Genomic DNA, 13,431 nt, shown 5'->3' on the forward strand with positions numbered 1-13,431 from the left:
TACCGGGCAGCTGCTATGAGTGCGGAGAGTTGGGTCATTTTAGGAGGCAGTGCCCTCGCCTTCGTGGCAGACAACATCAGCAGAGGGGTCAGCCCTCGACTTCTGCTCCAGTTTTGCCAACTTTTTCGAGAAGTGGGCCCGGGGCTTGAGTTTTGCCAACTTCGTAATTTTCGATGTTTTTCGAGTCTTTTCGATTGGGTTATATTCCCTTAGCATATTATGACGTATTCGTTGTGGTTTTGGTCAGATTCGACGCACGAAGAGGTGAATTCGAAAGGCAAGGGCATAGCAAGCTAGGACTTTGGCCGGCTTGAGGTTAGTAATAAATGTAAATGCTGTGTTGAGGGTTTGAAACCCCGAATTTGCACATCGTAGTGCTATGTGAGGTGACTTGCACGCCGGATAACGGGCGTGGGGTAGAGCACCGTCAGGGACTGTGACTTGGTCCGTCCCGCTTAATAAAATCGATACCTATTTGATTGTAGATTTGTAATATCCTTATAAAAATTGATTAATTGTCATAATTGGGTTTCGTGCCAACTACTCGAATCCTTCAGGGATTATTTTAAGTGGTTTCTTACCATATTTATAAATATTAAACTCAGTCCTGGTATTTAATACTGTGTTTGAAATCTCAGCCTTTTTCTTAAATTAGAAATTAAGTTAATATTTTTAAATGAAGTTTGGGCTGAATATTTTTATACTATTGTGTGATTTTTGGACTGAGTATGGGATCGGGTTGCACGCCGCAGCAGTATTATAATGATATTGATATGAGGCCAAGGGCCTGTTTGATGCCACGAGATGGCTTATTATTGCGCTTGGGCCGTAAGGGGCCCCTCCCGGAGTCTGCACACCCCCAGTGAGCGCCGTCGACGTTAAATAAATGGAGCGGGCTGCACGGCCGCAGCGGGGTACTGGAGGTACCGGTTTATGTGTTGCATTGCATATTTAATTGTTATTTATTTCTTCATCTGTTGTGATGTTTATTCTAACTGTATTGTTTTTTAAGGGTATTATTAGCTTTACTTTGTGTTTATTTGGAATTTCTTATCCTCAGACCTTATTTATATTTATTACTTTCTGAGTTGGAAGTACTCACAATACTCCCTGCACCTTGTGTGCAGATTCAGGTACACCACAGGGTGAGTGAGAACTCGTGTTAGCTGAGCAGCATTATCCGGGAGTATCGAGGTAGCTGCACGCAGCCCTGATCTCTCCCATCTATCTTTATTATTTTATTCGTAATTTTTTTCCCTAGTCGGACTTGTAATAGGTGGATAATCTGTTTTAGAGGCTCATGTTCATGACACCAGATTCTGTGGGTTGATCAGTATTTTATTTTCATTTTGGGGTTTTCGAATGTTAGAAATTGTTTCAGAAATTCCGCACTAAATTGGTATTTTTAATAGTGAATATTTATTCATCTATCTAGATTTATTGGCTAAGGTTGTGTGAATGGTCGGGCTTGCCTAGCAATGTGTCGGACGCCATCACGACCGGGGTTTGGGTCGTGACACATAGCAGATTTCAGGCTGTCCTTTCACCTTTTGGACAGCTTTTAGCACACAAATTTAGCCTCTTTTGGATAGATTTTTGTTGAACCAAAATCTGTCCAAAAAGTTGGTTTTTCTTTGCCTATTTAAGGGCTGCCCTTTCTTCATTATAAGCGACTCCATCACACATTGGTTGGACCGTTTTTACACTCTAAATTTGGTCTTAGAATTATTTCAGAGAGTTTTTTTAGATACTTTGATTTTCAGAAAGACAAAAGATTCAGTTTCAAGAACTTTGAAATCATATTTGAGATGGAGATGATGGTATATCCCCGTCGGAGTTCTCCGCTTTGGAAGTGTTTAGCTTCTTTATTTGAGTTCGTGACTACTTGTTGCTATTAGTCGTGGTTCTTGGCTTAACTTTATTGTTGTTCTTCATGTAATTTTCAGAATTAAAGATAGTATAATGATAATAGTAGTATAATGGTTCTATACTCTTCAAGTGTAACTCTATAAGAATAGAGTAACTCTCTCTGGTTCATTAGTCAAACTCTTAAAAGATGTTCTTGTTAGGGCTATTTTTTGGGTTCAACAGCGTGTATATTACAAAGTTATTTCTTAAGGTCAAAAGCTATCAAGAACTATGTAATAATTTATGAGGAGAGCATTTAAGGTTTATAGTTTAGTCATTGGTTGTATAAATATGTTTGAACAAGGTAGCGTAGATTTTCACTTTTACATATTCTGTTTAGCAACTCAAGTTCATTATCAATTCATATTCCATGTTTAAGTTTAGGTTATATGCATTGAATTTAAAAGAAGAAGTTAAATAAAGTCTACTTGAAGGAAAAAATTGATATGAATTATTTTAATATAAAACAGAGAGGCCATAGCCTCACGTGTAATCCGTCATGGTAAACTTTGCAAAGTTGAATCTGGAGCTTGATCATCTATTCTTTTCCATTGCTTTTTTCCTAGCCATTAGTGTTAAATACTTATTTAAAATTATGCATTCCTATAATCTGTTGTGAAGATCAATTGTATTTGGATAAATAAAAAAGAATATGGTTTAAGATTAGTGAATAATAAGTTGGCCTACGTTCCTAATTTTTCCTATTTTTCACTACTAACAAAATAAGAGAAGTGCTAGGCGGCCGTTCGCCTGCGTAGCGGGGTTTTTAACATTCGATAATTAATTTTATAAATAATCTCACGCCTTTTTCCAAATAGCTTTAATTATTTTTTTACTCAATTATTCTTTTTATCATAAACATGGATTCGCTTGCGTAGCGTGATTGTGATATTTGCTAATTTCTTCAAGACAAAATTAATCATATATGTAGTATTTTTTTTAAAAGTATTACAAATAATTGATTGTCATGATTTCGGATTCGCTTGCGAGGTGCAATTATGACGAGTTGATTAATTATATTTTATTCGATCACGCATTCGCTCGCATAGCGTGGTTATGACAACATAATTTATCCAAAAAATTATTTTTTCTTAATAAATCTAATAATCAAGAAATAAAAGCGGATAGGTAAAACATAAAAATTAAATAAAGTACAGTTTATCCAAAATTAATTCAAGCCAATTTTAGTCAATAAATATTCACAATTTAAAGACTCACGGTCATGCTAGACACCAACGTATAGATACTCATCACCATGCCTATACGTCGTACTCGACAAGAAGCAATTAGCAAATAAGACTCAACTCCTAGTCCCTCAAGCTAGGGTTAGACCAAACACTTACCTCAATGCCTTGAATTCAACTCAAGCTTCAATTATAGTGTAACGACCCGACCGGTTGTTTTGAGTTCTCGCGCTCCGTTCAGTAGCCTGAGGCCATGAGCAGCTCCATTTCGGGCATTATGACTTGTACGCGTGGTCGGAATTGAATTTCGGGAAGTCCAGAGTTGATATGGAAAGAGAATTTTCATTTCGGAAGCTTAAAGTTGGAAGAATGAACTAGGATGGGATTGTTGAGTANGTTTAGGTTATATGACATTAAATTTAAAAGAAGAAGTTAAATAAAGTCTACTTAGAAAGGAAAAAATTGATATGAATTATTTTAATATAAAACAGAGAGGCCATAGCCTCACGTGTAATCCGTCATGGTAAACTTTGCAAAGTTGAATCTGGAGCTTGATCATCTATTCTTTTCCATTGCTTTTTTCCTAGCCATTAGTATTAAATACTTATTGAAAATTATGCATTCCTATAATCTGTTGTGAAGATCAATTGTATTTGGATAAATGAAAAAGAATATGGTTTAAGATTAGTGAATAATAAGTTGGCCTACATTCCTAATTTTGCCTATTTTTCACTTCTAACAAAATAAGAGAAGTGCTAGGCGGCCGTTCGCCTGCATAGCGGGGTTTTTAACATTCGATAATTAATTTTATAAATAATCTCACGCCTTTTTCCAAATAGCTTTAATTATTTTTTTACTCAATTATTATTTTAATCATAAACATGGATTCGCTTGCGTAGCGTGATTGTGATATTTGCTAATTTCTTCAAGACAAAATTAATCATATATGTAGTATTTTTTTTAAAAGTATTACAAATAATTGATTGTCATGATTTCGGATTCGCTTGCGAGGTGCAATTATGACGAGTTGATTAATTATATTTTATTCGATCACGCATTCGCTAAATCTAATAATCAAGAAATAAAAGCGGATAGGTAAAACATAAAAATTAAATAAAGTACAGTTTATCCAAAATTAATTCAAGCCAATTTTAGTCAATAAAAGCGATCGTGCTAGAACCACGGGACTCAGAAAATGCCTTACACCTTCTCCCCGGTCAACAGAATTCCTTACCCGAACTTTGTTTTCGCGGACCGATAAAAATAGAGTCAAACATTCCTTTGACTAGGGATTCAAATAAATGGTGACTTGGAACACCCGAAAAATCAATTCCAAGTGGCGACTCTGAAAAATAAAATAATCCTATTTCAAAATTGTCACTTTAATTGGAAAAACTCTTTAACCCACTACAATCCATAACATACATATATATTCTTTTTGGGGGTAAAAAAAGGGGTGTGACAGATACTACTTGAATTTGGTACGCCTGTGATGTTTGTACAACTTGTGATGGAGTGTGTGACAACTGTCATTTATTCTCTACTGATAAATGGAGGATTGCCGATCAAGTTAAGCAAAAAAGGGTTTTAGGCATGGAGATCCAATGTCTCCCTACCTATTTGTATTGGTGATGGAATACCTGAATCGATCACTGAAGATACTAGAGAGCATTCCAGACTTCAACTACCACCCGAGGTGCTCTAAGAAGAACATAACTCATTTATGTTTTGCTGATGATTTAATCATGTGTTGCAGAGCAGATAAGCTATCCATAAGCTTACTCATGAGCAGATTTCAACATTTCTCAGAGGTGTCAGGACTAAAAGAAAATATAGAGAAAAGTGCTTTGTACACTGCTGGAGTACCAAGGGAGTTCAAAGAAGGGGTCATTTCAGATATGCAATTCACTGCAGGTGAGTTGCCATTCAAGTATCTAGGGGTTCCTTTGTCCTCTAAGAAGTTATCTATCCAGTAGTGTATGCCATTGATTGAAAAGATTACTGCACGATTCAAATGCTGGTCAACCAAATTCCTATCTTATAGTGGTCGAGTGCAATTGATCAAGAGTGTGATATTTGAAATACAGACCTATCGGGCACATATTTTCCTACTTCCAAAAAAGATAACAAAACTGATTATGATTGCTTGTAGAACATTCCTTTGAACCGGAAGTAATGAACCTTCAAGAAGAGCACTGGTTGCTTAAGATAAGATATGTATGCCACTTTCAGCTGGAGGTTTGAATGTAATTGATGTGGCTAATTGGAACAAAGCTTCTTAATGTAAACTGCTTTGGGCAATAAATGACAAAAAGGACAATCTTTGGATCAAATGGATACACAACTACTATATAAAAGGGAATGACATACTGACTATGCAAACTCCTAAACAGGCCTACTGGCTAGTTAGGAAAATGTTTGACACTCGGGATTGTCTAACTCAAAGGGACCTCTCTGCTGATCTGAACAAGTACTGTACAGAAGGGAAGTTTAGCATTAAGAAGCTATGTTGCAACAATGCCCCAGTATCCTAAGTGTCATTGGAAAAGAATTACAATTGATTCAAAAGCATTACCAAGGCATCAATTCATCTTGTGGTTGGCTATGCATAAGAAGCTAGCTACAGTGGATAGATTAAGGAAGTGGGGGATCTCAATAGCAAGTGATTGTGTGCTGTGTGAGAAAGATACTGAGGGGACAATGGAGCATCTATTTTTTGAATGTGACTACTCCAGGAATATGTGGGCAACACTGTTAAAATGGCTGGGAGAAAGACACCAAATAGGTAGCTGGAATGCTGAGATTGAATGGTTAGAAAAAAGAAGTTCATGCAGAGTTCGAGCTCATGTGCTAAGATTCTTGTTTGCAGCTGTAATTTATCATGTCTGGACAGAGAAATCAAAGAAGAATTCAAGGGAAGATGATAGCAAGCCTTCAGAGGGTGAAGAATATTATCCTAGAGCTACACATACGAGGGCAGAAGGAATCCAAATGGCACAATGAGTTAGAAAGATTGAGCAACTATCCTACTTAGACATGTATAGATACATATAGAGATAGATAGTAGAGATGTTGTAGTAGAGAGAGAGTGATTGTTTAGCCTGTGTTTATTTGAGTCTAGTTCAAGAGTCCAAATAAGCTAGTGAGTTGTAAATATTATACTTGGTTATATGAAAATTTTGACAGTTTGACAAAAAAAAAAAAAGAAACAAATGAATTTAACAATCAAGCTTTCCCCCCCCCCGACCCCCCAAAAAAAAAAACATGTGTGATTTATATTTTAAAATAGAGCAAATAGTACAGGTGAAAGGAAAATAAAGAGGCATGCAAAATTGGTCTTGTATGATAAAAATAAAAAGACAAAGAACATATAATTACATAGAGTCATGGAGATTCCTTATTAGGAAAAGATATTAAATACTGAATTGGAAAAACTCATAAATATTAGGATTTTATTTTATTTTACAATTCCATTTAATATAAAATATTTTTTAAAAGAGTAAAAGAGGCGAATGATATTTCGCTAAGGGCATTCTTGATTTTAATATGAACTAGTTTCTATGTACGTGTTGTTGCACGTAGATCTTTAGTCAATTATTTTCAAATAGTACATACTACCTGCAATATTTAAACTTGTTTATATCCTTCTTGGACAAGAGAATAATTGAGCTGGAAGTTTATGTAAATTTTTGATGTCTAGTGTATTGTCCAAATATAATTTTTATAGCAGTTGAATCAAATACGAGAAGAATATAAAAGGTAAAATTATAATTGCATTAAAGTGTGACGACCCAAAGGGTCATCACCTGTTTTCTTATTCATTCCGTGCTTCCGAGGCCTCGAAAACCTCATTTAGGGTTGCCTTGAATTGCGTGCGCAGTCCGGGCACGTAGCCGAAAAGCTTAAATATGAATTCTGTGTGAAAAATGCTAAATTTTGATATTAATATGATTAAAGTTGACTTTGGTCAACATTTTGGGTAAACGGACCCGGACCAGACCCGTAATTTGACGGTCCCGGAGGGTCCGTAGAAAAATATGGGACTTGGGCGTATGCCCGGAATCGAATTCCGAGATCCCAAGCCCGAGAAATGAATTTTTGTGTGAAATTGTTTTCTAAAATTAATTAAGAAAAATGAAAAGGAAATTTGATCAGAAGACTATGGTATCGGGTTCGTATTTTGGTTCCGACGCCCCGTACAAGTCTTATATGTGATGTAAGCACTTTCTGTAAAATTTGGTTGAAAACGGACGTCGTTTGACGTGTTTCGGACTCGAAATAAAAATTTGATGCTTTATGAACATTTCAAAGAAAAACATGAGTTTTGAGGCTTGATTCGATGTATATGATGTTATTTTGGCGACTTGATCGCACGGATAAGTCCGTAGGATGTTTTTGAGGTTGTGTGCATAATTGGTTTGGAGCCCCGAGGGCTCGGGTGAGTTTTGGATAGATGTCGAGTTGCATTTTGAACCTTTGAAAATCTGGTATCTTTCACTTCTGCAGGCTTCGCATTTGCGAAGCCAGCATTCGCAAATGCGAACTCGCAATTGCGAGCTTCTCATCGCAAATGTGATCTTCCACCCAGGGCAGCAATCTTCGCAAATGCGAAGAAACTCATTGCATTATGCGACGTAGTCTTCGCAAATGCGAACTTCCCAACATTCTTTAGAGTTCGCAAATGCGAACTAAAATCTCGCAATTCCCAGACCTGCTGGGTTCGCAATTGCGAACCCATGTTCGCATTTCACACATCTGAGGCCTGCATTTTTCATACTTAGACGAATTTTCAACCCATTTCTTCATTCTTTCAAACTCAAACACTCCATAGGCGATTTTCCAAGAAACTTATCTTCTCCAAATCATTTGTAAGTCAATTTTTACTTAACTTCTTCAATCTTTAACATTATTAAACATGTTTTCATCTTAAAATCAAGGATTTTCATGGGTGAAAATGAGGATTTTGGATAGAACTTAGGTTTTTTTAAAATTGGGGATTTGGACCTCAATTTGAGGTCCGATTTCAAAACTAATCATAGATATGAACTTGTGGGGGAATGGGTAACCGGGTTTTGGTTCGAACCTCGGGTTTTGACCACGTGGGCCCGGGGGCGTTTTGGGAATTTTTGAGTAAAACTTTGGGAAATTCATTTTCATGCATTCAAATTGATTTGATTAGCATTTGTTGATATATTCAAGTAATTTGTGACTAGATTCGAGCGGTTTGGTGGTGAATCTATACTAAAGGCTTGAGTTGAGTTTGGAGCATTTGAGGTAAGTGTTTGGTCTAACTTTGGCTTGAGGGAATAGGAGTAGAGTCTTATTTGTTAATTGCTATTTGTCGAGTACGGTGTATAGGCATGGTGACGAGTATCTATACACTGGTGTCGAGTATGACCGTGAGTCCTAATTTGCTAAGTTATCGAATTTGTAATTGTTATATATGAGGAATTGGTTGGAAATCTTTAACACTAAGCCAGTAATTGTTGAGACTAAGTATGGATGTAATTGTGTTGAGTAGAGATTGAATGAGTTTGGTTATAGCTGGTTCTCCCTTGCAGGGATAGTTTATTATATTACATTGCTCCCTTGCCGGGATAGTTATTATAACATCTTTCTCCCTTGCCGGGATTATGTTGTGTATTGTGTTGAAAGAAATGGGATCGTGTGGCACGCCGACCATGAGTTATTATGAAATGGGATTGTGTGGCACGCCGATCACGAGTTATTATGAAATGGGATCGTGTGGCACGCCGACCACGAGTTATTATGAAATGGGATCGTGTGGCACGCCGACCACGTGATATTATTGTAATGGGAGCGTGTGGTACGCCTACAACTTGATGTAAGGAAATGGGATCGTGTTGCACGCCTGCAATGAGAGGAATTGAAATAAGTGAAAGTGGTTTGTTTTTCCTTTATTCTGTGTTAGAAGAAATCAGATGTAATTTCTTCTGTTAATCCTGATATTCTGTTTTTATCTGCTTCCCCATAAGCATGTTTTCCCCCTCCCAGCTTTAATTGCTTACTTTCCGCTATTATTTTGTTGTACTTGTATATATATATATATATGCACATGTTTATCTGGTAGTCTGGTCTAGCCTCGTCACTACTTCGCCGGGATTAGGCTAGGCACTTACCAGCACATGGGGTCGGTTGTGCTGATGCTACACTCTGTGCATCTTTTTGCACAGATCACAGTACCGGAGCAGCAACTTTTGGACAGCAGTAGGAGCATTTTGGGAGCTGACTTCAGTCCAGAGATCCCGAGGTAGCCTTGCTGACGTCCGCATGGCCCGGAGTCTCTTCTATCCTTACTTTGNCGTTGTAGGCGTAGTAACGTCATACTCCAAATATGGTTTTTAGAGCACCTTCTCAGTCATCCTGCACGGGTAAATTTTAGTGTTCATTGGAGCAATAATGAGCTCGAAAATGGGTCTGAAGATTTGACTGAAGATAGTAGCTTCCCCAGGGGAGTCAAAGCATGGAGAGGGCATCTTCAAAAGTTGACCGCTACTGAAATCACATGGAACTACCACTGGTTCTCGCCAAAAGAAGTCATATACAGGTCTTACCACCATTCGTTTCTAATTTTGATGGGTCTTCGAGGTTTCCAGCCGTATGTGCCTATGAGAGCCCTACGCCAATCAGTTCGAAAACAAGTCGTGCCCACAGTGAAGCACATGCAAAGATTCATGTGGGAGGTAACATCAGAAGATCATGTTCGTGAGGCATATGCTCAGCAGGTTTGGGATGAAATTAAGGTGCTTGAATTTCACACTATGGTGGAAGATCAGGATCGAGGAGAGTTAGACCCTGCATATTTAGAGTGGTTCTATGACCAAGATGCTTTTGGATCCAAGAAGGAGACAGTTCTGAAGAGCACGACGGAATGGGAGACTGAAATCAGAATAAGAGTAGGGCAGGTCAAGGAGGAAATAACAAGAGACTATGAATCCATCATCCGCGAACTACGTAGGGATATAAGTATTGTCAACGTGAATAGGGATTTGCAGTATACTGAGTTTAAAGAGGAGAAAACCAAATTAATACATGAGGTTCAAGCGCTTCAAGCACAGTTTCGACAAGCGAGAATAGAAGCCGCTACTCAGCAACAAACGGCCATTCCAAAGCACGAAGAAATGCATTACAACCTTATCATCCATGATCTAAGGGCTCGGGCCAGGGCTGCAGAATCAAGTAAGAACCAGCTAGAGAATGAGCTAGCAAGGGTCCAGAACCAGCTGAATCTGGCGTCACAACGCGAGGCGGATATATCAGACATAGCCAATAACCATGAGCGATACATCCAGTTTTTAAGTCGGAGCCAGGAGCATGTTAGAAGGAGGGTCTATGAGGTGGCTACTTATACCGCTCGAGGGTGTGTGACTTGTCAGGGTTTGACCCGAGAGCAATTTGCTACGGTAGCGCCCAACTTCGCACGCCACATTGCCACAGACTTAAGGCGCATATACCATGATATGGGAGGTCAGCCGCAGGAATAAGCACCTTAACTACAGTGATGACGGTGGATTCTCATTCGGAGATTAGAGTCTTCTTTAGTTGGCAGTCCACTTTGATTGTTCATTTGTAGTCATAAAGTTTGTAAGAGTCTTTTAGTGTTTTGAGCCTTGCTTAAATATTCGTCTTGTTTGAGTCAAGTCCGGTCTTGTTTAAATATTTGTCTTTTAGGTTGTATCTTTATGTAATTTTCCTTTTTTCAAGTCTTGTATCAAAAAAAAAGAGAAAAAAAAATTCGAAAATCAATGAAAAAGATTTTATTTTAGAAAAATTCAAAAAAGTTCAAAAAAAAAAGGTTTTTTGTACATTTAAAAAAAATTGGTCGTGTCCCTGAACTACGTAATGATCTGATTCATGCGGCGACATGATACGCAGGCAACCCACAAAAGGTTCGATCAAATATTTTTCAAATGACTCTAAAGTGAGGGATCAAAACAAGGCGAGTGAAAGAAAAAGAAAAAAAATGAAAAAAAAAGAGAGGAGGAAATAACAGTGTCAATAAGTAACAAGCTGATAAGCCGGAATGAAACATGAAGCCTTCCAAAAGCATATTTGAGATGGTGATATTTTAGGAGCATAACATGTCTACGTGTGATTCCTATCTGTAAAATGCTTAACCTTAACACATTTGTTGCCTCTTATATAGTAAGCTTAAGGTGGTTGGTTTGTGGTGAAATTGGCAACACATCATTACTTCACAAGATCTAAGGGAGCGGTAGTAATGGATAACAGTGATGAAATCGAGTTGGTCAGTGAAAATCCGCAGGGTCAGTCAGTTGATCAAGAGTTGGAGGAAATAAGAAAATCGAGACAGCAACTGTCAGATGTATATCAAGCTTGGGTTTCCGGTCGACCTCCACCCCAGGGTCCTTCAGAGGGAACTTCCACCATACCCCAGGCTACTCAAACACCGCTCCATGCAACGAGCGATCACATTCTACCACCAGGGTATGTGCCAAACTACAACCTCCATGCTGCCCTCGGTACCTCTAACATGCGACCTCCAATCGCACCAGTCAGGAACACCCCTCTCGTTATGTCTGGCGCACCAGTATATACAATCCCGCCACCACCTCCTGTGACGAGGCCAAACAATGAGCCACCATCTCATGTTTATGATGGCCAATAATATTCTCCAAATATGGCTTTCGGGGTCTCGGCTCCGTACAATCAGACTCCACAGTACGAGTCACCAGTGGAAAAAGAAAAGCCTGCCACAATGATTGAGCCAGATGAGATGGCCAGGAAAATGAAAAGTCTTGAACAAAATATAAAGAACATACAGGGACTAGGTGGTCACAAAAGTGTTTCATTCAGTGATCTATGCATGTTCCCTCACATCCATTTGCCACGAGGGTTCAAGACCCCAAAATTTGAGAAATATGATGGACACGGCGACCCTATCGCCCACTTGAAAAGGTACTACAACCAGCTGAGGGATGCAGGAGGAAAGGAAGAGCTGCTGATGGCTTACTTTGGGGAAAGTCTTGTGGGGATAGCTTCCGAATGGTTCATTGACCAGGATATCTCTCACTGGTATGTTTGGGACGACATGGCCCAGACTTTCGTCAAACAATTTCAGTACAACATTGATATTGCGCCAGATCGCAATTCCCTGTCCAATATGAAGAAAAAGCCGACTGAAAGCTTCAGGGAGTATGCCGTTAGGTGGAGAGAGCAAGCATCCAGAGTTAAACCACCCATGGATGACCATGAGTTAATCATTGTCTTCCTTCAGGCTCAGGATCCTGATTATTTTCAAAATAAGATGGCTGCAATGGGCAGACCTTTTGCCGATGCAATCAAGATAGGAGAAATGGTCGAGAACGGCCTCAATACTGGCCGAATTATAAGTCAAGCGGCTCTCAAAGCAGCCACCAAAGAAATCCAGAATAGGCCGAATAGTTGTGTTAACCAAAAGAAGAAAGATGAGGAGGCCATGATGGCATCACGGGCAAAAAGAGGCCAAAAAGGAGCATCTCAACCCCCGGATCCACGATACTCGGTTGCTCCACAGTATGCAACTCGGTCTTTTGCCAAACCATCCAATCGCCAATATATGCAGGCCCCAACTCTAACATACTTTCATCTGCGACATCAGAACTCTCAATCACTCTACAACGCTCGTCCAAAACAAGAGTATGAAAGGGAACATAAGTGGAGGGACAATTTCACACCAATCATAGAATCCTACAAAAGTTTGTTTGAAAGATTGAAACGTTGTGGCATGATTGAGCCGCTTCAAGGGTATGTTCCTGATCCATATGCAAAAGGTTTTGACCCTGCTGTACGGTGCATGTACCATTCTAATGTCCAAGGACATAGCATTGAGGGTTGTCGGGTTTTGAAAAAGGAAATAGAAAAGATGATTCAAGAAGGAATGATCGTGGTCCAAGATAATGGCACCCTAAACGTCATGACCAAGCACGCATTGTTCGGATGATTTAGAATGATAAAGAATTTGGGGACAGTTTGGTGGAAAATGTCAAGAACCTGTCCACTAAATGCAAAGCAATCAAAATTGTTGACAATCTTATTTGATGTTGATGTGCAAATTCGTAGCTAAGATGTTGAGCTTGATAATTGGAAAGTCACTCCCTTCCTTGCCGGGAAGGAGTCTTGGTAACTTATTTTGTCATAATTTCTATCATCCGGATTATTTCGAGGTTGTGATCCAGATGTTGTTTGTTTGTCCTGTCATCAAGCCTCTCTATCCTTTAATCAATGAAACTACAACTTTTTCTTATGTCATTTTAATCCATTTGTGTTTAGCTCTTCTTGCATATATAATTCTTTTCTCGTCCAATTTTAGTAACAT

At 38.7% G+C, this 13,431-nt stretch overlaps 1 protein-coding gene across 1 annotated transcript; it reads left to right on the forward strand.

Moving 5' to 3' along the window:
- Positions 1–5,609: 5,609 nt before the first annotated feature.
- LOC109221239 lies at positions 5,610–6,095 on the forward strand. Its single transcript, XM_019385698.1, has one exon. The coding sequence runs from the start codon at positions 5,610–5,612 to the stop codon at positions 6,093–6,095; it is 486 nt and encodes a 161-aa protein (XP_019241243.1).
- The last annotated feature ends 7,336 nt before the right edge of the window (positions 6,096–13,431 follow it).

This window comes from Nicotiana attenuata, unplaced genomic scaffold, assembly GCF_001879085.1.
Source record: "Nicotiana attenuata strain UT unplaced genomic scaffold, NIATTr2, whole genome shotgun sequence".
Classification (NCBI taxonomy): domain Eukaryota; kingdom Viridiplantae; phylum Streptophyta; class Magnoliopsida; order Solanales; family Solanaceae; genus Nicotiana; species Nicotiana attenuata.